Below are 23,467 nucleotides of genomic sequence, written 5' to 3'. Positions count from 1 at the left end.
GCATGTTTTCTGTATTGTATAAATTGAATGACTCCCCCCCTCCATTTTAGTGTTGGGTTGGAGCATGTTACATGGCTCTATAACAATGAATTAAAAAGTATCTCAAATATACACATCACAGAGAACCAGCAAAATACAGGGCAAGTTATACATTGTAAGCCGTGTTTACCTGAAGAGTGCTGAGAAAGTGGGCTGCTTTGATTTTTAGTGGCCCAAGGTACCAGTACCTGAGAAAAAGCAGGATAAAAATATGAAAAGGGGATAAATGTGACAGGTTCAGTTCATGACACTTAGTTCATTAGGATTATAACTCCACTGTGACTGGCTGCTCTGTAGGCTTGAGGATTATGGCACACACAAAAGTAATACATTTTTAACCTATACTTCAATGGTACAACTAACAGTATGCAACTGGAGAGTAAAAAAATTCTTATAGTTCATTAAATAGTTATATTATGTCTCTTTGAACCCCTAAATTAACAAGAGTTATTATAATATAGACTTTCAACTACAGAACACTTGAACATATGGTCAAAAGAGCCACAAAGAGGGCAATGAAGTTACATGAATATCATTATTATAGATGCTGCATGATCTAATACACATGAGAACATGTTACAAGACACAGGACTGGATTCTGTATCCCATGTCCCTCCCATGCACAATGTACACACATTGTAAACCTGTACACATTCACATTGCTCAAATCATACAGTTTTAATATGGCAAGCAGAAAGGCCCAGAGTGAAGATGATTTATTGCAGATTGCTAAATACATAAAAACTACTGAAGAGAGGAAAATGCCTAATTGAAATTAGAAAGTAATACAGATTCCTTTCTTAAGACTTATCTTTGTTGCCAACCATACTACTTTACTGCTTCTGGTTGATTCTGATCAAAATGCCTTCATTTAGCTCCTAGCACATATACGGGAAAGGAAGTAGAGGAATAAAGCGTACAGAAGAATACCATATAAAATTTCCACCTGTGGGCCCACGATTTGAGAAGGCCCCCAGAGTAACAGGAAGTAATCAATGACTAGATATATCGTGGAAGAAACTGATCATTATTTATTGGTAAGAGAAGTTAAGAAGTGTCCAAAAAAAAAAAAATCATTAGGGGCCTGATATCACTGGTGCAGCATCACTGGTATGAGAACAGAGCAGGGGCATGGAGCTCCGAGAGTGGCTGGGAGTGAGCTGGATCTAGACACATGCAAGAGGGAGAGAAATCATTCTAGACAAGAGGAGGAGTTTTTATCCAGAGCTGGGAAAGATTAAAAGATATATAATTATATATGGGGCAAAAAAAATTTATTATATTATTAGGGCACTGTAAGTTGGGTCTGGATTCCCAGAACAAGGAAGTTAGATTCAATCCGATGTAGAACCATTCTAAATTAATCAGGTTAATATTGTCCTGCTATTAATGAGGGCCTTGGCAATCTGTTTTGTATGTTCCTTCTTTAAGCTCACCTTGTAGTTTGCTTCTTTCCCAGCTAGCCAAATAGAAAAGCCTCCTGACTCAGGTGGTTCATCTCTAAATTGTCAGAATTCCTTTCACCTCTACCAGTAGGAAATTCTGATGTTATGCTTGTAGTCTTCCCATACCAACTAGGGAATGGCTTCTTATATGCCTTCTGTTTCTTCTTTCACACAAAAAGAAATTCAAAGGTCAGCCCTAGCCAAGAAATATAACTACCACTAGACTTTAAAATCCATTGCTCGCGAGGCTGGAGAGATGGCTCAGCAGTTAAGAGCACTGACTACTCTTGCAGAGGACCCAGGTTCGATTCCCAGCACCCACATGGCGGCTAACAACTGTCTGGACAAAAGTCCAGTTCTAGAGGATCCTATACCTTCTTTTGCCCTCCGCAGGCAATGCATGACACAGGTACAGTTACACACACGCAGGCAACACACTCATACATATTAAAAATAAAATAAGCAGAATATTTTAAAAAACACACACAAAATCCATTGTTTGGAAACTAGCTAAAATATGGGGGCAAGTATATGGGGTATTCCTAAGACAGCCAACCTGTGCTTATGCTTACTTAGCTGGTGATTAGAACATTTTGGAAAGCAATTAGTTCTGACCAGACTTTCACAGAGAAAGCTAAGCAATTCCTCTTGGTGAGCTGCGGGAATATGAGATTACAGATCAAACACAAGGTAATTTGTGCAATCAACATAATCATGGCATGCTTGCAAATAAAAAGATGTGGAGCATTTAAGACTGCAGTGTATAATGTAATACAGTGATATTTCTCTTCTGACAGTTCACTGTCAGAAATTTTATTACCAGGAATAATAAAGTGAAATTTGTGAGAAATTTCTACAAAAAAAGTCTGACAGGCTGGCCTACAGAGTGCAAGAGCAGTTGCTTGATGAGAGCTGTATATGAGATCAATCATAATTCAGCTCAACTATGTAAGACCATAAGCTCTGGACTTTAGGAAAAAGAAAGAGAAGACTTCCACCAGGAATGATATGACCCTCCTTGGAGTCTCCTTCGGGCCTGCCTCAGGAAGCCCAGTCAAGCTTTGTCTCCACAGGAAACATGACACACCCTCTCTCCAAGCAAAGACTATCATTCCATACTATGGCTTCACCAAAAATAAGTCTCTGCCTTTTGAATGCCAGCAGCAGCCCCCAATTAGCTCCTCTAGGGCCAGCTCTTTCATGTCACAGTAGAGCCAGGCCTCTACCTTCCTTCTTTCTTTAAGCAGAGCAGCCTATGGTCTCTCTATCTACGAGCTTAAACAAAAAAAAAACTCTCTGAAAGTCTTCTGACCAACTATGGCTGTGAAGTCCCAGAAGGCTGAGGTCCAGGCAATACCTTCTCCCTGGTATCCAGCTAAGCAGCTACTGAAAGATAAGCAATCCAGCTTTCCCTTCTACATAGCCTGAACCTAAGCTATGTTCAAGTATGTCTAAAAATGGAGACATACCGTTCTCTTTAGCGATCATCAAGCTAACGCTGAAGAAACTGGTGCTTTCATCACATTTTCTGCCTAGAGAAGAGAGCCACACACAAGCCTACCAAAAAGAGAGGCTGACCTCTCATCCCTCTGCTGTGTACTTACTCAAGCAGCACATTGGTTTTTCAACTCCCTGTACTCATCTATCCTGGAGAGAAGGACCTAGAGCGAGAGCACCTTAGAGGTGCTGGCGAGGCACCTGCTGACTGACATGGCAAGGGCTTGCCCCTCAAGCACCAAGCAGAGAGTTCCTATCTTATTATGCATACCTAATTTCACCTCCAGGGCCAGCAGATTTTTTCAGACCATTGTATTTTAAAGCTTCAAAAGCAGGAACAGAACAAAAATTTTTTAAAAATTATGACATCATTTATCAACACAGACATCCTTTACTTGCTAACTTTGACGCCAGCATCTCTGAAGGATCCCCATCGAAGGCCAGTCATTGCAAACACAGGTTGGTCCTTCTCACCCTGGAAGTTAAATACACCTGATTTAGCTTCATGAATAGAATAACTTATGATACTCCCTACACATAAGTTCATGGCCTACTTCTCATCAAACCAGAAACTTAAAATGTAATTTCAAATACTAAAGCAATTAACCCTTTGAACACATGGTTAAGAGTACTTGAAGAATCCACATTGTAAAACTAAGTAATTTTATAAATCAGGTCTCATAAATCTGACAAGGAAACATTCGCTGCAATTCTGAACAGCTAAATTCCAATAGCTGAAAACTGAAAGGTACGAGGTCCCCCCACCCTATTCTAAAAGGTACAAAATATTAGATAAAGCTCCATAAAGTTTACTGAAAGGCAGAAGGATTGCTTGGATTCTCCCACACCAGCAGTCCACCATGGGCAACATAAGCCAAGATACCTGGGGGAGAATATTCAACATTAGAAGTTGCTGGCCTAGAGAAAGCATGTTGTATCTTTTGCTCAGGGGATTGAGTAATTCCTCACTCCCATTCCCACTACATCAAAGGCAAGCAAGGGATTTGAAGAGAGCCACACACGTCTACCAAAAAGAGGCTGACCTCTCATCCCTCTGCTGTGTACTTACTCAAGCAGCACATTGGTTTTTCAACTCCCTGTACCTTTGGAGAATTCTCAGTTCATGCTAATGGGGTTTGGGTTGTTCTCTAAAGAACTGGAATCAGGTTTTGTGTATAATGCTTACAGTATTAGGCTTTGTCTACAATGACTTTCTCCATATTCTGAAAGCAATTTCCAGAAATAAGGAGAAGGGAGAAAATAAATGAAACTGCGCTAGGTTCCTGAGAACCAAGGGTAGAGGCTGCTGTACCATGTTTTCTAGGTACTGCTATAAAATGTTTGTGCTTCGTGAGCTTGCCGTTAATACAGTTTGTGATAAATCTAACACTGGTTTTATCAGTTCACAAAATCAGTATATTTGAGCAGGGGCAGACAAGAGACGTTTAATCATAAGCGCAACAAAATTTTCTAGTTAAATTATAATTGCTTTGAAACATATTACTTCTAAAACATAATTACAAATACTAAATCACTCAGTTATTAAGAAATATATCCCAATTCACCTCTTTTGGTAAAAATCTTATTTTACAACAATATCTTCATAGATAGAGCAATCTTCAGTTTTGCCCTTTAATCACAATGCTCCTGTTTTGTGAAAATGATTTAGCTGTTTTACATGCTAAAAGATCAACTGCAATTTAGATTATGATACTGAGATGATGAAGAGTCTAGACAGCACTGCATGAAGAAAACAGGCTGTAAATGTGGGGTTCACCAATTGTAAACAGGTACTAGCAAATTCCATACAGGTTAAGTCGCTCTTAACTGAACTATATGATACCAGAAATGTTCCTGACTTGGGAGTTTTTCAAATTTTGGAATATTTGCGAAAACTATTGACTGAGTGTTCCTAACCCCAATCCAAAATGTGGTGTCTGAAATGCTCCAAACTTCAGATTTGAAGCATTTGAGATTTGGGGATTTTCAGATTAGGGATGTTTAACCATTATAAGAGCTACTTTTAGGGAATAAAGTTGGGAATCAGAGTACAATATGGATTCTTAAAACTTTTACAAATATCAGGAAATGAGTAAATGTAAGATGCTCATCCTGAATGAGCCAGTGTAATTAAGGTCAAATCTGAGCAGCATACTCAGGACTCATAATTGTAAGGCAATCTAACTTTGCAGTGCTGTCTGAGGAATTTCTTTTTACTTCTTTTTTTTCAGGAAAAAAATGTTAGATGGAGAAAGAATATGTTTAATGATATCAAGTAAGAATATGTTTTCTAAGACTTAAGAGAGAATGTTAGCCAAAAATTAGAAATTGCAACTGGACCTTCTCTCCCTTGCCCCAAATTTTTATTTTGGAAAAATGTAACGCAATAATCTCAATTGTACAATGAGCACCATTTACACCTCTCACCTAAATTCACTAGTGCCAAGGTCTTCTCCACATAGCCTTACCTGTGTGTATGTTTGTAATGTTGAGGTTGAAAACAAGTGTCAGACTTCCTCAGAGTACGGATTTCACAGATGGAGTCACAACACCAATACCACTCTCAAAGAATCTAACAATGACATATGATATCTAAAATGTGGTTCATATTCAACTGAGTGTTCTCATAATGTCTGTAATGACTACCACTGGTTTTCATTTTTCAAAGGTGGGATTCTTTACTAGATTTAGTTTTATGCTTCCCAACCTTCACAGACTGCTTACTTTCTTTTGGATTCCATAACACTGGCATGCTTGCAGAGGGCAATCTAAATATTGTTTAGAATGTCAATCAATTTGGATTTTTCTGATCAGTTTCTCATGAGTTAGCATTTCAGACTGGAAGCTGACAGTGATTCTCAGGAGGCAGAAAAGGTTATTTTGCTTCATGAACAAAGTAGCATATGCTAGATTTCCTGACTTCCGGGGTATACTTTTTAATTAGTAAGTAAATTTGAGAAATGTATGTATATTTGTTTCCCAGTAGCTTTTTATTCATTTGTTTCTACTGATGATCTTGACCTAAAATCAATGATCAAAATGGTGACTGAAAAATGATATATTCTGTACCTAATTTTTATGTAAGGCATTATAGTCAATGGGTATTATTGTTCTTTATGAAATCCAAACCATCTCCAAATCAGTGAGGGCAAGAGGACACCATCAGGCTGGCTCTTAAACCTTCTGTGATGTCCCATCCATTGCTGAATATTTTCTTACCTCACGCTTACCCTGCCTTTGACAACCACAATTTCACCTAGTCCTGGTATTTTTTTTTTTTTTTTATTTAATTACCGTAAATGGGGGACCAAATTTGGGAAACAACCTAGGCCCCCGGGTTCAATTTCCCCTAGTCCTGGTATTTTTTTTTTTTTTTTCATTAGATCACAGTAATTGGAGACCAAAATCTGAGTACCAACTAGGCTCACTGGTATAAGGTATATAACTGCTTCTAAGCCTTTCACTGGGCATAGCCAGCAAATGTATTTCTAAAACAAATCATGAGTTCCTCTACAGACAGTAAGAAAATGTTAGATAGCTCAAAAGAAAAATGCAGTTCAATTCCTAAGGAGGATGCAGGACGCTACATAAAACATTGTTCTCAACTTAAGGGAAAGGAGGGTAGACAAGTAAAAAAAATCACGGCTTTTCTTAAGCTCATCAGGGAACTAAGATGGTAAGACAATGAAGCAATCTGAATTACAAAGGACAGGCTGGTCCAACAGGACATGAGAAAGGTTTCGCTGTTGACATGGAAAGGAGCAGCTGGCTTATACACAGGTAACAACATCAGTCACTGCCCTAAGTACTTTATATTATGAGTCTTTTTCTTTAAGGCAGGGTCTCATCTTGTGCCAGGTGGCCTCAAACTTCCTAGGTAGCTGAGGATGACCTTAAACTCCTAACCTTTCTGCTTTCACCTACAGATGCTGGGATTAATAACACACACAACAATGTCTGGCCTTAGGAGCTCTTCTAATATGCAAAACAACCACATGTCCACTAATTTCTTGTGGTCTAGAGGTAATCAGTAGAGGACTTAAAACCAGAGATACAATTATATTAGGAAGAGATATAAAGCAATTCTTGTATGTGACATAGAGGCCAAGAGATAATGTTGAAAAGTGATGTATCAAAAGTTAGCACCATACACTCAATACTACTGAACTATACACATAAATGACTAAACATGTACATTTTATGTGATTTTTCTAATCAGAGTATTTTCCTTTTTTTATTAAGTGAGGTTCTAGGGATTGAACCCAGGGCCCTATACATGGTAAACACATATTCTATCACATATCAGTACATCCATGACCCACCATAATGGTTTCTAAAGTGGGGTCAAAAGATATTAATTAGCGATAATACAATTATGGATAAATTTTTCTCTGGGGATACTTGGGGTAGGAAGGGAAAGGAGACTGTCCTGTTCATCATAGTCCTGTTTGACCATTATACTTTATTTTCCTTACATGTGTTTATTACATTGACAACTTTTCCAAAATATTAAGGAAAGACTTTACCTTGATCTGCAAGACATCTAGTGGAACTGTCTCCCCTTTCACAATGGCAAGTGTGGCGTCAGTAATATGTCTAAATAGGAAAACAAGAGAAAAGATCATGTTGTGAAAAGTAAACGAGAGAGAGAGAGAGAGAGAGAGAGAGAGAGAGACTGACTATCCTAGCAGGATAGAAAAAGTAGAACAAAAGAATTATTACTAGAAATGCAGTCCAACACTCAGATAGAGACCCAGAGAAAAAGCTTTGGCAAGGAGAAGTTTACATAAGGTATCAATCATTTAAGATTTATTGAATCTCTCCATTATACTTCATATTATTGGGAAATGAAAATGTGGTACTTAAATAAAAATACAACATCACCTATTCATTATAAGAGACAGCCACTTGGAAAAAACAGTATTTCTTTCTACTCAAACAGTTAGAAATGTAACTAAAGGACAGGACCTGTTACGGTTATCTTAGCAAAATATAATCTAGAACCCAAGACAAATTTCTCCTATTTTCCAGGATTATAAGGATGTACATCATTTTAATTGCTGATTCTCAAAGGCACAAAACTATTCTTATCTCCATTCTGATAATCTTTTGAAAAGTCTATATGTAAAAAACTACTCACCAGAAAGTATATACTATAGATTATCCATTCGGGCATGTAAAATTATGTCAGACTTACAAACAATACTTGAGTTTGTACATTAATTAGATTCATAGTTAGACATACATAAACACACAGCAGTTAGTTAACCAAAGAAACATTACATCAAGTGGCTAGACGGTAAGACATCTGCTCTCACAGGGGAAGAATGAGTAGACCCACATCAAGCACTGCCCTAGAATGCCTACCAACCCTTCCTGTAACCCAGGTACAGTAGTGGCATGTCGGATATTCTCTCATCCTTCAGATTTGGCTGCACTATAACTGTCTCAGACAGGCCCACTCCATCCAGTCTAGAGGAATGTCTTAGCTATAACTGTCTATCACTAAACTGTTGCTGTCCTTTCATCAACCACAATCTGTACTGTACACTTCTGTATTTGTCATCCACTTCCTCCTGAAGGCTAGGAACAATTTATAGTCATGTGCTGACCAATGTAAAATCTGTATCTTACAGTGCATGTCACACAACAGGCAATCAATATCTGCTGAATAAATTTTTATTCTATAGAATTGCAAGCATATAAAAACTACAAAGAACTCTTGTACATTCCTCTCAACCTCAACAACTATCAACTCAATGGCAAATCTTATTTCCTTTACATCCCCTTCCCATCTCTTAAAACATGCATCAATGAAAGCAAATCTAACATTTTAGTACTTGGTAAGTAGTTCATTGAATCTGTGAAAGATTTTTATGAAACAAATCATACTTAAAATATTAATCCATGTATATCAACATATTTAATGTTCAAATTTCACAATCAACATAAATACATATTACTTTGTTCAAATAAAGATTCAAGTGAGACATGTACATTGAATTGGCTTATGTGTTTCAAGTCTCTTAATCTTTAAATAGCTAATTCTTTTTGTTTCTCTACTCTTTTAGGAACTAGGCCATTTATCTTATTGAATTTCTGTGGATTGAACTCGTGAGTAGATAAGCATAACATTAGTATACATTTCTATCTCATGTATTTTCTGAATATCTGAGCAGTCAGTGCTCTTAACTGCAGAGCCATCTCTCCAGCCCCAGTGAACTTATATTTAAGACTACTTTTTTAGACCCACCTTAGGTTAATTTCACAGGGAAATTTAAAGGAAAGCACAGTGATTTCCCACATATAGACCCTTATCCACGCCCCCAACACTTTTTCATACCCTCCTTCTCCATTATTATATCGCCCTTCTGACTGGTTTCTCCATTTGTTATAACTGAAGGACTTAGATTGACCTGTCACTGTCATCCACAGTCCAGTTTAAATCAGAGCTACAGTCTATATGGGTTTAGACAAACTTATAATGACATGTTCACTATGGTAGCATATACAAAGTAATTTCATTGACATACCATGGCTTCTCTGCTCTTTTGTACCCACTCCAAACTAGGTTGGTTGCAAACTCAGAACCCTCCTGCCTCAGCCTCCCAGGTATGTGCCTCCATGGTATGCCACAGGCCCTGCCTTGATCTGTCTTCTGTACATTCAATACTATAAATCTCCTCTAACCGCTACTTTTACTTGCATCTCACACATTTATACTAAGTTGTGTTTTTGTTTTCTTTTAGTTCAAAACATCTTATAATTTCCCCCTTCAGACTTCTTTGATGCACATGCTTATTTAGAAGCATGTTATATAATTACTACAGACTTGAGAGTTATCTTTCTACTTTAACTTTCAACTCTTTTCTACCCTTATATGTTAGGCTAGAGTTGGGCATTTCCCTTCTTCCACGTGAAAGGCTTGAGCTGACTGGAGTCCAGTAATAGGTTATGTTGCGCCCCAATAATATCCCAGCAGGTTGGGCTCTGCTGAATGTAGGCTTTGTTAAGGAGAAAAGACTGCTTCAGAGTTACTTCAAAAACACTTCCCTTCTCCAACCCACCCAGAACCAAGAGGGGATTTTCCCTCTGGTATTTGCTGTAGGATTCGTGACAAGCTCCTGGGGGGAAACATTAGTTACTGTAAGAAACCCTTTATAGCTGGTGTCAGGAGGTTTGAACTCTCAGAGTTGACCATTCAGAGTCTCCAGCAATTGGCTAATGACAGTTCATTTTCCTACCCTAGCATTTGTTCCCATAGCAGTTTCCATTCCCATGGCAGTTCTATTCAGAGTCTCTGCTCTCAAAGTTGGGACTCCCTGTGTTCCCCTGGTTTCTTCAACCATGGGGAGCAGCTGCTTGGCCTATGACCTCCTTTTCAGATACAAGAAGAGTCTGGTTTGTTTTGCTTTTCCATAGGCGTTTGGGGACTGACCCAGGGCCTTGTGCACACTGGCCAAGCGCTCCTGCTCAGCTTTTCATTTGTTAGAACAGAGCTCCCTAAAGGCAAACCTGGAAACCGGAAGACCAACTTCTTTTTTTATAAAATTAATTTATTATTTTTATTTTATGTGTACGAGTGTATTGCCTACATGTATGTGAGTGCACCTGTGTCATGCAATGCCGCAGTGGTCAGAAGAGGGCATCGGATTCCCCTGGAACTGGAGTCAAGGACGGTTCACAGCCACCATGTGGGTGCTGGGAATTGAACCTGGGTCCTCTGTAAGAGCAATCAGTGCTCTTAACCACTGAGCTATCTCTCCAGCCCCCCAACTTCTTTTTCTTAAAATCAGACTTACTGAGTTATAATTCAGATGCAGAACAGTTTGTCCTTTTAGGTATACTTTTCCATCCATTTAGACAAATGCATGCAGTCACACAATCAACACCATGACCAAAGTACTGCATCTCTAACAGCCCAAATTCTGCATAAATCTTTGTAGCCAACCCACTCCTCCCCAACCCCCATCCCCCATCATCATCAGCTCCTGGCAACTACCTTGTCTACAGTTTTGTCTTTTCTAGAATGTTATATAATAGAACAAAAAGCATACAGTCTTTCCACTTTGGCTGATCAGTTTTCTCAGCATGAGTTTGAGATTACTCATGTTATTAAGTGTATCAAACATGTGGCAGATAGTTTAATGGTTGTAGTATTTAATTGTATGGAGGTGCCATAATTTGTTTAGAAATTCATAAACTGGTGGACATTGACACTGTCCTTGGTTTTTGGCAGACAGGAACAAAGCTTTTACAAATAACGTTCAGGATTTTGAATGGATCTACGTCTTCATGTCTTTTGGGCAGATATCTAGAAATATGACTGCTGCCCATATGGTAAGTATAGGTCTACTTTCATAAGAGGCTGCCAAATTATTTCCCATATTGGCTATGTTACTTGGCATTGATAGCAGCAATATATGAATTTCAGTTGCTGAATATGCTTGTCAGTGTTTGGTGTGCTTTAGTTTGTTTTTTTTTTTTTCTTTTTCCATTTTTTTCCCCTGTCAGTCAGTCTAACATACATGGCAGCTTTTCAGTATGGACTTAATTTATATTTTCCTAATAAAAAGATTTTCCCACAGGTACACTTTGGCACATACACCCACATACATATATCATACATACACACACCAAATAATGAAATTAAAAAAAATAATAAAACAAGTACAATTTAAGATACTTTAAAATCCCCAAAATATGCAGGATAACTAAAACACATTAATTAAATTCTGGGTTCTTTGATAAATGAGTTGAACTTATACTTTTTTATGTTTATCTATGAACCCATTTTTTTTCCTCCAGTATAGATGCTACCTGGGGAGTAAGAAGCACTGTTTAAAAATAAGATTCTACTTGGAAGAAGCACAGAGCATGCTCACAAATTCAGGCTCATTTGGTCTGAGCACTGGGCTATGATGGAAGCAGTGCGGCTGACCCTCAAGCGCACTGCTCTTAATCTGAACAACACCAGCACACCAAGGGGCGTAGGAAGTGCCCTTGAGAGACTGACCTAAAAACGATCAAAACCACTGCAGTTCCAAAGGACTCTTTGCATCAATTGCTTGGCAGAAGACAACTAAAATGCAACCTTAAATTTAGCATTCTCCAACAATAACTCACAGTTCTAATAAAGAAGCATCGTAAACCTGAGTTGAGGATTATTTACCTACAACATTCCACATTCCAACCCAAAAGACTAGAAAAGTCTGTAGTCATTACGCTACAAAAAATCTTGACAACAGGGCAGAAAGCAAAGCTTTGTTCTTTTTATATAGCTTCGGGCAACTGCCATGGTTAAGAAGTCTGCAAAATTCTGAACCCAGGATAGAGTTACTTGATTACCTAAGAGCCCTAGGGCATGCTTATAAATTAAGGTCTATAAATCCTTAAATTATAAATAGAAGCAGCAATAACAGTAGTTTAACAATACCAGGAAGTCAGCTCCTAAAAAGCCCAATACTATCTGAGGGCCTGAGGGTTGCCACACTTGGCTTCTGGACAGGCAAGGGTTCTCCAAGGAAAATAATCTACCCCTGATCACGGACACATGCTATTTGGCAGTGTTGGCTAAAGCAATTCAAAATAATCTCTATAGATACAAGAAAAAGAGGCTCTCTGGTGTAACAAAGGCTTGAATTGGATATGATTTATCAGATCAGCAAAAATGTTTGGCGAATTCATTTGTCATTATCTATTGTACCTCAAAAAATCTAAAACTGTGACCAAAACGTATGGGCCACTGAAAGGACCTCTCTTGTTTGCTAGGCCTCAAGATGGTTGGAGAACAGCTAAATGATCCTGTTAAAGTGTGAAGCATAAGGAAAATTAAAATGGGGTTCTGATAAACATGTATATCATGCCTACTGCTTCCTATAGGTACTTGGGCTTTTATAAAAAGCATAGGATTGTTAAAAGATGCAACAACTCTCAAAATTACAGCAGCAAAAAATAAGAACCAGTCTAAGGAAACATTTCAAAGCAGAAAAAAATATTAACCCACATAGAAATCACTTCAGTATAATTATTTTGACTTAAAACAGTTATAACAAGTATTGGAAATTTTTAACTAATTCATTTGGCAAATATTTACTTACTGACTTCTTCCAGTTGTCACAAAGCTTACATTAAATATGATGTAACCATTTCTCTGATCTCTCTCCACTTAGGTCTTTTGACAACCATTTGCTCAAGAGTATGTTAATAATGGCTATAAAAGCCAGGCCTCAAATTCCAGACCGCTACCTTTTTGAAAGACTTGGGCTTTGTTCCATGAAGCTTTCAAGAAACGAGATCTATAATAACAACAATTTGCCTGACTCCTGAAGACACTGTTAGATTCACAGCAATTTAATTTAGATGTCACGGCTTCATTACTTTCCCCATCTACTTTATCTCCACCGCCTACCACTTTAGGCGGCCACAAAAGGATGTGACTGTACTTAGTTGTTTTACCTCTTTATTTCATCAAGATAATAAAGCCAAAGCTACCAGTTCAGTTTCCACGCAGGACTTGCTATTTGTCATCATGTATACTTAGAAGAAGTAAATCGTCAGTGCATCTGCCCTCACCTTCACAGGAGGATCTTACAACGTAAAAGTAGAAAAACCGCATGGATCGGAGATACGAGCTTCACATCAGATCCCACGACATAAAGCACTCATCTTCCTACCCGACCTCAGGACTCATTATCAGCCCAGCAAGTTACCACAGCTCAACTGGAAAACTTCCCAATGAACTAAAAGACTGAATGCCTCTCTCAGTCATATGAAGTTTCAGGCTACTGACATTTGAGAAGTAAATGTTATCGTGCATGTAAGTTTTCATTCCCAGGCTCTATCACCCACAAATATAAGCATTCTATATTGACAACCTACTGGACTTTGTTTCCACTTTCGGCAAAGAGGGTATGACTCAAACTACTGGTCTGTCCCAGCGGGATAAATCCAATGGGAATCTTACTGAAGGTGGCCTGGCAGAACAAAAAGAAGAGAAGGTTTCACAGTTATGGTCAGAAGATTAGGCGTAACAGAGAGGCACATGTGCGTCCTCTATGACAAAGTAACTGGCCTGTGTCTGTCTTCCCATCCCCATCCCCATCCCTAGCCCAGTAAACAAATACTACAAAGTGAGCAGCTTCTTAAAGTCAATAAATGCACAAAGACTTAGAATGTGGAAGACATATTTGGATACTCATTAATGATAATTATTTGGAAGAAACTGGGTTAAGATAATGACAGTCTTATAACCATTGGATCAATGTACAAGGGTGACAGAGACGGTATTATGCTATCACCCTATTTGAAAAGGATGCAGATAATAAAATTCAACTAAAAATGTCTACTATTTCTAGTGACCAATGACAGGTGACAGTGTTTTATAAACTATTTCAGATACAAATGAGGCCAAGAGAATAAGTTGAATAGCTTAAGTTAATGACCTAACAGTTGATTTAATTAAAAGCCACACATACAGTAGATACTGAAGTCTCTTGAAAACTATTTTGAGCACAATCTTATTTTTTTTTACTTAAATTTTTTAAACTATGGCAGAAAAGTGAATGAGACCCTACAAAACCCCATGAGTTCACAATGCAGATTTAACATTTGCCATTTGACTTCTGATATAAGAAATAAACCCTATCTCAAAATAGACAAAGATAGAAATGAAGTCCCTTCTAATTCTTTCTCCACTGTCTCTTCCTAAAGGGAATCATGTTAGGTTGATGTGATTCCTTTCGAACTACACTATTTTTTATTTTTGCCTTACTACATACTTAGACAGCCGCTAAAAATATATAGTATTGTTTCCTGAATTCCAAAACTATGTAGAAATGCTTAAGCTACTTTGAAAACTTACTTTGTAGTTAGCATTTTTGAGCTATAAGACATAAATATTTATAGATCTAGTTCACTCTTGCTTGTCTGTGTACACGTGCAGGTGCATGTGGAGGACAGAGCAACCTCAGGTCTTGTTACTGTTACCTTAGTTACTGTTCACATTCTTTTTGAAACATGGTCTCTTATCTGGCTAGCCAGTCAGCAGCCCTCGGGATCCACCTGCCTGGCCTCTCTAGCACTGGAATTACAAGCAGCAGCACCACAACCAGCTTCTTTTACATGGATTCTGGGATCAAACTCTGGTCCTAATGCTTATATTACTTGAACAAGCTATCACCGCAGCTGAATTGATTCAAATAACTGTTCTCTGGCTCCTATTATATGAACACATCACTATTAATTTATGAAGGAAATTCTTAAAGATTCCATAAGAAATTTACATACATACACACACACACAGACACACACACTTGTTCTGCAGAGTGTGGGTCCTTAGACAGAACTCCTATATTAAACTTCACCCACCCGAAGCTCAGAGACCACTGTGGAAGAGGGGGTGGAAAGATTGTAGGAGCTAGGGGAGGTGGCGCCTGAGTTTTACAGGCTCCAGGGACCTTGCTCATATGAACTTATAGCAATGGTGTCAGTATGCACAAGACCCATGCAAACTCAGGCCAGACAAAAACCCAGCATAGAACTGTGGAAATGGGCAGTAGGCCCCCAACGTTAGTCAAAGAACTACTGGGCAGATGATTGCTGCTGGATGGGAGAGAGCTAATCTTCCTTAAAGGAGTGACTCTAGATAGAGTGACTAGACCCCAGTAGATGAACTTGCACTGAGGGACGTCTGGGGACACTAGGCCTTAACATAAATGACAGAATGCATGAAATCCAGTCAGGGCGGGGGCTATGGGAAGATGCTGATGGAGGATGGGGTATACAGATGATTAAGATGGTGTGCATGGGTGTGTATGAAATACACAAAAATTCAAAAAAAGAAATTTTTATATATTATAAACTATTGCTACAAGCTACTGGGTATCCTCAATTACCAACACAGGAAGTCCACCCAGGACTCATGAGAGTGTCCTATGACAGAGGCATCAATACTGTACTGTCTTTTTAAAAATCCAATCCTATCACAATGGCACTGGATTTAAAATAGAACATAGGAGCTGAACATGGTGGCCCATGCCTGAACTGTAGCTACTCCAGAGACTGAGGCAGGAGGATCACAAGTGCAGGACACACCTGGGCAGCCTATCAGGACTGTGTCTCAAAATAAAAAATAAACGAGGAAAGAGCTGGAGGTATAGCTCAGTGATCAAGCGCTTGCCTAACATGGGTTCAATCCTCATTATCACCAATATATATATCCACACATGGATAAATACAGACATATGTCATGAGGAGAAAAAGATAAAAGAATGATAAAAAGTAAAAGCTTAAATGCGGTATTTCTTACAAGCGTACCTCATCTGTTCTTCGAAGAAGTCCAGTAACAACCTATGAATATAAAAAAAGCATTTTAGACAACCTATGAATATAAAAAAAGCATTTCCTTATAACAAAATTGGATTCAGTTTCCATAAACCTGTATTTTTTCCTAAAAACCTATATTAAATGATGCACTGCACCTGAAAACACATCATGTTCTCAAATATGATCAGAGCCAAAGTGGATTTAATTCTTAACCTAGGGTTAACAATAACAACTAAGATAAATTATAAAAACTCTGTATTATTAAAATCACATTTTAAGTTCTATAAAATAACCTTACTAATGTGTGTGTGTGTGTGTGTGTGTGTACCTCTTTGTATAGTGTTTAATTATTTATTTATTTATTTATTTATTTATTTATTTATTTATTTATTTATTTTGAAGCAGGGTCTTCCTGTAGCCCCAGCAGTCCTGGAACTATGTAGACCAGGCTGGCCTTGAACTCACAGAGATCTGCCTGCCTCTGCCTCCCAAGGACTGGGACTACAGGCATGCGCCCCCACATCCAGCTTATGTTTATATATTTTAAGTTATATAGAAATGTAAGTTCTTTTCAATTATACAAAAAAGCCTATTACTCAATGTGGTCCACAAAGAGGAAAAAGCCACCTTGCTATACTCAGAAATCTATCCTTGGTTTTTTTGTAGCTAAGAGAGACAATCTGCTATTGTTCTAAAATGATGGATAAATCTGTTTTCTCCCCCTATCTAAAAGCCTTTGAGAGGGAACTGACACTGATCCTAACCACTCCAACAGCTATCAAAATACCTGAAAGCAAATCCTGAATCCATCACTCTAGAGTCCAGCCTTGGCAGACAAAAGAAAAATGAGGAGGAACCCAATAGAGGGATGCTTTTGGAAGCCCTTGTCAAGAAATTCCAATGGACTCTCATAGTAACATTTGAAAATTGCCCTGTTCTGACTTTTTTCTAGTTCCCTGTCTAGAACTTGTAATGCTAATTACTCTTGCCTTTACTCCTCCTTCACATCTCCTATTCAAGATTCAAGGACTTTCTTCTTCCCTTAAGAGACAAAAGTTATACAATTTGGGAGTCTTTTGGATAGACCCACTGAAGGGATACTCCCATTGCCTCACCCTGCGTCCCTGTTTGGCATGGAAGAAGCCAGAGCGGTCTGTGTCCCGATTCCCTATTGGCAATTTGGGTAACCTCTTCAGAGGATGGTGTGATAAGAATAGGAGGTAGGAATTGGCTAGGCAGTTAGGGTAAAAAACCCCCAAAGAAAAGTAGCCAGTTTCTTGGCTAAAACTCAGAATGCCTTGGGCCTCTTAGCAACATACTCCATTCCAAAGGCCAAAAATGTCAAAAGTATTTGGGGGCTTTTATCTAATGCTTGAAAGATTTTAGACTTACCTCCTCAGAGGGGGGAATGTTACCAGAGTGGCCAAAAGCCCCATTAAAAAAAATAAAAGAAGAAAAAGTACATGAGGTCATCAGAAAAAAGTGATGGAGAGATATGGGAGGAGTTGGAGGGGAGGGACTGTGCACAGATTTGATCAAAACACCTTATATGCATGTATGAAATTCTCAATAAATTATTCAAAAAAATAAAAAAAAAAACTAAGGAACATGAAGACAAAGGGGCAGAGAATTCCCGTCAAGTTATGAAAAACATAAGAAAAAAATTCCCAGTTTTACCATGCTAGATAGCCAATATTAGCCACTAGTTTATTATATTCAATTGTTTTTTAGACCAGGTCTCACTGTGTAGCCTAACTGGCCTGGAACTCAGCATTCTTCCTGCCTTAGCTTCCTAGTGTTGAGATCACAGGTGTAAGGCACCACACCCAGCCAATCTTGTCTTTAGCCAATGTCTATTTCGATGAGTACAAAGACACCAAATACACAACTCACAGTTTGCCTTTGAAAACATTTTGTAGGGGATGGAGAGGTGGCTCAGCAGTTAAGAGCACCGATTGCTCTTGCAGAGGACCTGAGTTCGATTCCCAGCACCCACATGGAGGCTAACAAGCATCCGTAACTCCAGTTCCAGGGGATCCAACACCTTCTTCTGACCTCTGCAGGCATTGCACGGCACAGGTGCACTTATACACATGCAGGCATACATTCATACACATAAAAATAAAGGAAATATTAAAAACATTTTATAAAAATAAAGATCAACACAAATCTCCCTTCATCTTGTCCTGTCTCACTGAGTTTCAGGATTAAATGGGGCTGTCAAGTGGTCTACTTCTTTCTTTGTAGGCCTGCTTTCAACTCTTCACACTTCATTTAAAAGCCATGAAACAATTACAAGTTCATTAGCACAGCTTTTCTAAAAGGAGCTTACTAAGACTCTTTTAAGTGCCAAGTCAAACACAGGACAGACTTTCTGATGTTAGCTGCTGATGCCCGTACACAGATGAAGCCATCAAAGAGGCGAAAGGCAACAGAAATGAGATGTGGGGGTGAAGTACAGAGTACAGGGTGAAGGCACTGGAGCATGGGGACACAGGGATCCGGTGAGGTTTCTGCCATGTAAGGACCTCACTGGTCTGCTGCAGGGAAAGAAGAGCACCTGAAGGTGACATATTTTCAGTTGGACCAAAGAAAGCACCAAGGACCTGCCTTAATTTTAATAAATAAAATGTATTTTTCTTTAATATTTATTATTTTATGTGTGTGAATGCTTTGCCTACACATATGTTAAGTGCAGCACATGTATGTAGTGCCCAGAGAGGGCAGAAGAGGGCATCAGATCCTTTGGAACTGGAGTTTGGATAGTTGTTAGCTGCTATGTGGGTGCTGGGAACCAAACCCAGGTTCTCTAGAACAGCAGCAAGTACTCTTAACTGCTATTAACTCTTAACTTGCTCTTAACTCTCTCAAGCCCCATTAGAATTTTTTTAATTTTTAAATTTTATTTTATGTGTGTGTGTTTTGCTTGCAAATGTATCATGTGTGTGCAGTGCCTGTGGAGGTCAGAAGAAGGTATTGGATCCCCTGGAACGGAAGTTATATGCTCTTGTCAGCTACCATATGGGTGCTGGGAACTGAACCTGGGTCCTCTGCAAGAGCATCCAGTGCTCTTAACCACTAAGCCATCTCTCCAGCCCCAACATTTATTTTTAAAAAGCAGTTTTAGGTTTATAGCAACATTAAGCAGAAGATGCACTCATTCCTTGTATACCTCCTATCCATTATCATCATCCCCCATCAGAGTGGTGCATGTGTCCAAACTAATGAACCTACATTAACATGTTATTAACATCCAAACACCATCATTTACATTAGGGTTCATTCTCTATTATAGGTTTAAAACAAACAAACACAGAATGACACTTATCCATCATTACCCTGTCTCCCAAAGTAGCTTCCCTGCTCTACCAGGCCCCTGCGTGCTGCCTGTTCACCCCTCTCTTCCCCCAGCTTCTGGCAGCCACTCCTTTTTTACAGTCTCTACTATTTCTTTCCCCAGAAGTCAAATAGCTGAAATGTGGACTATAATCTTCTCATACTGGTTTCTCTCACTTAGTAATAAGCATTTTATGTTTCCTCCAGGTCTTCTTATGGCTTGATAGCTCATTTCCCTTACTGTTGAATAATAATCCATTATCTGAGTCTACCACTCTATCCATTCACCTACTGAAGGGAATCTTAGTTTCTTTTAAGTTTTGTCCATTATAAATAAAGATGCTATAAACATCCATGTGCATATTTTCATATGCCCATCAGTTGTAAACTCTAACTTCTGATGAGCACAGTTCCTGGATCATGCGGTTAAGGGTATGTTCAGTTTTCTGTGAAGTCATCCAACTACGCCAAAGTGGCTATATAATTTTCCAGTTTATCCTGGATTTTGATTACTCTAATAGATCTAAAAGTGACTAAACTATTTTGCACTCCCACACCAATGCGACAGTGGCAGCTGCTCTGCCCTCTCACCAGTGTTGGATAGCAACAGTGTTTGGCCATTCTTGTAAGTGTGGTTACCTCACTAAGGATAAATAATATTAACATTACAAACCAAGACAGGGCTAAGGACATAGCTCAGCGATAGTGCTTGCCCAGCATATGTGAGATATGATCTCCAGTGCTTACTGCCAAGTAACTGACTAAATAGCAACAGAAACAAAGGCAGATGCATACATCTGAACATGTAGCCCTTTGTACAAATGTGGTATTAAGAGTTAACTTTACATATGATAGAAATGGTGTGAGTGGGGTAGATGTGTTTTCTTAAGGAGAACCTTTATGCTTATTTGATAAGAAATTGTCCTCATAATTGAAACTATGATTCTATTACAGAACTAGTTTGTAAGTCTTCAAAACATAAGATGTATCCTACCCACACCCATTTTGTTCAATATTTATGTATTTTCTTCAATATTTGTTTTATTCAATATCTATGCAGTGTCTGAGATATGATCTTGCTGGGCAGCCCAAGATGAGCTGAAACGTGAAATCCTCCCACCTCATCGTCCTAAATGTTGGAATTACACTGCCTTATTTGTTTTACTTAATTCTATCAAACAAACTGAATAACATATAAACCCTTCTTTATGCTGGGAGAAGGGTTTACAAAAAACAAAAACGTGCAAGAGAAAAATTTAAGACCATTCTAGTTTAATAGCAACAGCCCCAAAGTAATGACTTACAGAGCCACGATTTCCTCAATTACTGCTGCCACTGTCCTCGATCTAACTTCCATCTTTCTCACCTTAAAACTGATCCTACCTCCTGCAGTGTCCCATCTCCTCCAGCAACAATGATCACATCTGTGCTCTCCATCAGCTCCAGAAGTTTCTTGGCTTGCCCCTCATAATCGGTCTGAAATAGAAAGGAAACCTTTGGTAAATCTGTCATTGTAGGCCCACAAGGTCAAAGACTGAAAGGATATTTTCTTTAAAGTTTTACACTGATTCTCCCAAGTTTACCTAATTGACAGAAGGAAAAAAAAAAATCAAGTGCCTATCAAAACAATTCCATATGGTTTTTATGGTTTTATAGTTTTAGAGCCAGAAGGGACTTCAGAAAACATCTAGTCAGCTCCTTATTTTAAAAATAAAATTCAAGCCCAGTAATTTCTCTTAGTTCTACAGGTAGGTAGTCAAAGGACTCCTTTCCAGTTGGGTGCAGATTCCATTACATTGTTTACCCATTGCTCTTCATCTGAAGGCAGAAGTCAAGTGCATATGCAAATAGGGAGGCAGACATAATGAGAAGAGCATAGATTTCAGAGCCCGAGAGACCTGGATTAAATCCCTGCTGTTACTTAGCTGAGTGGCCATAAACTCTCTAGATCTTAATTTCCTTATCAATGAATTTCTAGGTGTCAGGGGAGGGGGATTCATAGCTTCCTTGTACTTCTGTTACACAGCAGAATGTAAAGCAACTAGAAAAGTAAATGTCTAACTGGTGCTGTGCTAAGTAACTGGCGGTTATTGTTTTGCTGCGACAGTGCATAAAAAAATGCGGGTGTGTTTCAAAGTGGTCACAGAAGAGCACTCAAGCCTTGCCACTTTTACTGAGACTATTTTATCTCAGATACACGCACACTTAACACATTTCAGCCACTGTGATTTGAGGACCCCCGAAGACAAACAGTAAAATTGAAAGGGTATAAAGCACCTGAAACAGGAAATACTATCTCCAATGAAAATACACTAGACCCACTAGTAGGCAAAAATTGAGTATTTAGATTTTGGATAGGCTGAAACACCTGCACTGTAGTTTAAAACATTTGCTCTTTGTCTCCTGTTCCTGATGCAGAGCTCTGAAATTCATGAAGGTTACTGAGCAAGGGAGAGCTCTGATTGCTCACAGAAAGCCTCTCTCAACCATACCAGAGTATGCTAAAGAGGTCACTTTTGGAGGGCCATCAGATAGCTTCAAGATGGGGGCTGGTCACTAGAAAGGCCAACAAAGCGAGTTAAGGATTGAAACTTTTAGCTCCCCCCACTGACCTCCAGGAAAGGGAGAGGAGCTTGAGATTGACTTTTATTCATCTTTGACCAATGAGTCAATCAATCAGGTCTACTTAATAATAAGCTTTCCACAGAAACTCCTTATCAAGCATTTAGGAGCATCTAGGTTGATGAACTCATTCAGGTGGTTCACCACAGAGTGCATGGAAGCTTGGTACCAAACTCTGTTCTTGTATCTTGCAATGCACACCTTTCCCTTGGCTATTGCCAAGTTATATCCTTTTAAACAGCCACTAAACATAAGGTGTTTTCCTCAGTTTGAATCATTCTAGCTAATTACTCAATCTGAGGAAGGATTTGTGGGCCTCTCCCTTTATAGCTGGTTGCTCAGAAGTACAGGTGAGCTATTTCCAAACCTTCCCACTGCTACTTGAAGGGAGTCACTTCAGAAGAATGAAACCCTAACTTATGAAGTCTGTACTAACCAGAAGCTAGTAACAGAACTTAAATGAATTGCTAGGTATCCTGTTGGTATAAGGAAACACCCCAGGGCCAGCAAGATGATTCAGAAGTTTAAGGCACTTATTGCCAACTGTTAAGAGCTGAGTTTGATCCCCAGGACCCACATGGCAGAAAGAGAGACCACCACCCACAAGCTGTCCTCCAATCTCCACACACGCACACACACACATGCACACAGACATTCAATAAATAAATAAAATGTAATAAATATACACCCCAGTACCAAACCATTAAGTTCTAATATGGTATTCATTAACAGCCCAGAGGAAAAAGTGTCTAAAAATACCATCATTTAATTTTTTTTAATTTTTACATTTTATTTATTTTTAAAATTTATTTAATAACCGCATAATTAGAAGCATTTCATTACAACAGCATTGACATAAACATACTTTATTATTTTATGTGTATGAGCATATTGCCTGCATGTGTATTAAGTGCACCAGTGCCACACAATGCCCACAGAGGTCAGAAGAGGGTGCCAGATCTCCTGGAACTGGAGTTACAAACAGTTGTTACCTGCCATGTGGGTGCTGGGATTTGAACGTGGGTCCTCTACTCAAGCAGCCTGTGCTCTTAACTGCTGTGCTCTCCAGCTCCCATCATTTAATTTTAAATGGTCTACTTTTATTCTTAAGAAGCAAATGAGGGGTTGGAGAGATGGCTCAGCAGTTAAGAACACTGGCTGTTCTTGCAGAAGACCCGGGATTGAATCCCAGCACCCCACAT

At 38.8% G+C, this 23,467-nt stretch overlaps 1 protein-coding gene across 5 annotated transcripts in view; it reads right to left on the bottom strand.

Moving 5' to 3' along the window:
* Positions 1–23,467, bottom strand: part of Agk (acylglycerol kinase) — a 94,240-nt gene that overhangs the window by 25,895 nt on the left and 44,878 nt on the right. For all 5 annotated transcript variants that reach the window (XM_008823526.3, XM_029558859.1, XM_008823527.3 and 2 more), the window contains exons 6-11: positions 21,027–21,119; positions 16,299–16,331; positions 13,863–13,957; positions 7,508–7,577; positions 3,377–3,456; positions 170–227 (exon numbers count right to left, since the gene is read on the bottom strand). In XM_008823526.3, the coding sequence (XP_008821748.1) occupies positions 170–227; positions 3,377–3,456; positions 7,508–7,577; positions 13,863–13,957; positions 16,299–16,331; positions 21,027–21,119 (429 nt within the window). The remainder of the gene's footprint in view (positions 1–169; positions 228–3,376; positions 3,457–7,507; positions 7,578–13,862; positions 13,958–16,298; positions 16,332–21,026; positions 21,120–23,467) is intronic.

Source organism: Nannospalax galili, unplaced genomic scaffold (genome assembly GCF_000622305.1).
Source record: "Nannospalax galili isolate Female #2095 unplaced genomic scaffold, S.galili_v1.0 scaffold307, whole genome shotgun sequence".
NCBI lineage: Eukaryota > Metazoa > Chordata > Mammalia > Rodentia > Spalacidae > Nannospalax > Nannospalax galili.
The sequence above is the reverse complement of the archived record's forward strand: the minus strand, read 5'-3'. Positions and strand labels throughout refer to the sequence as shown.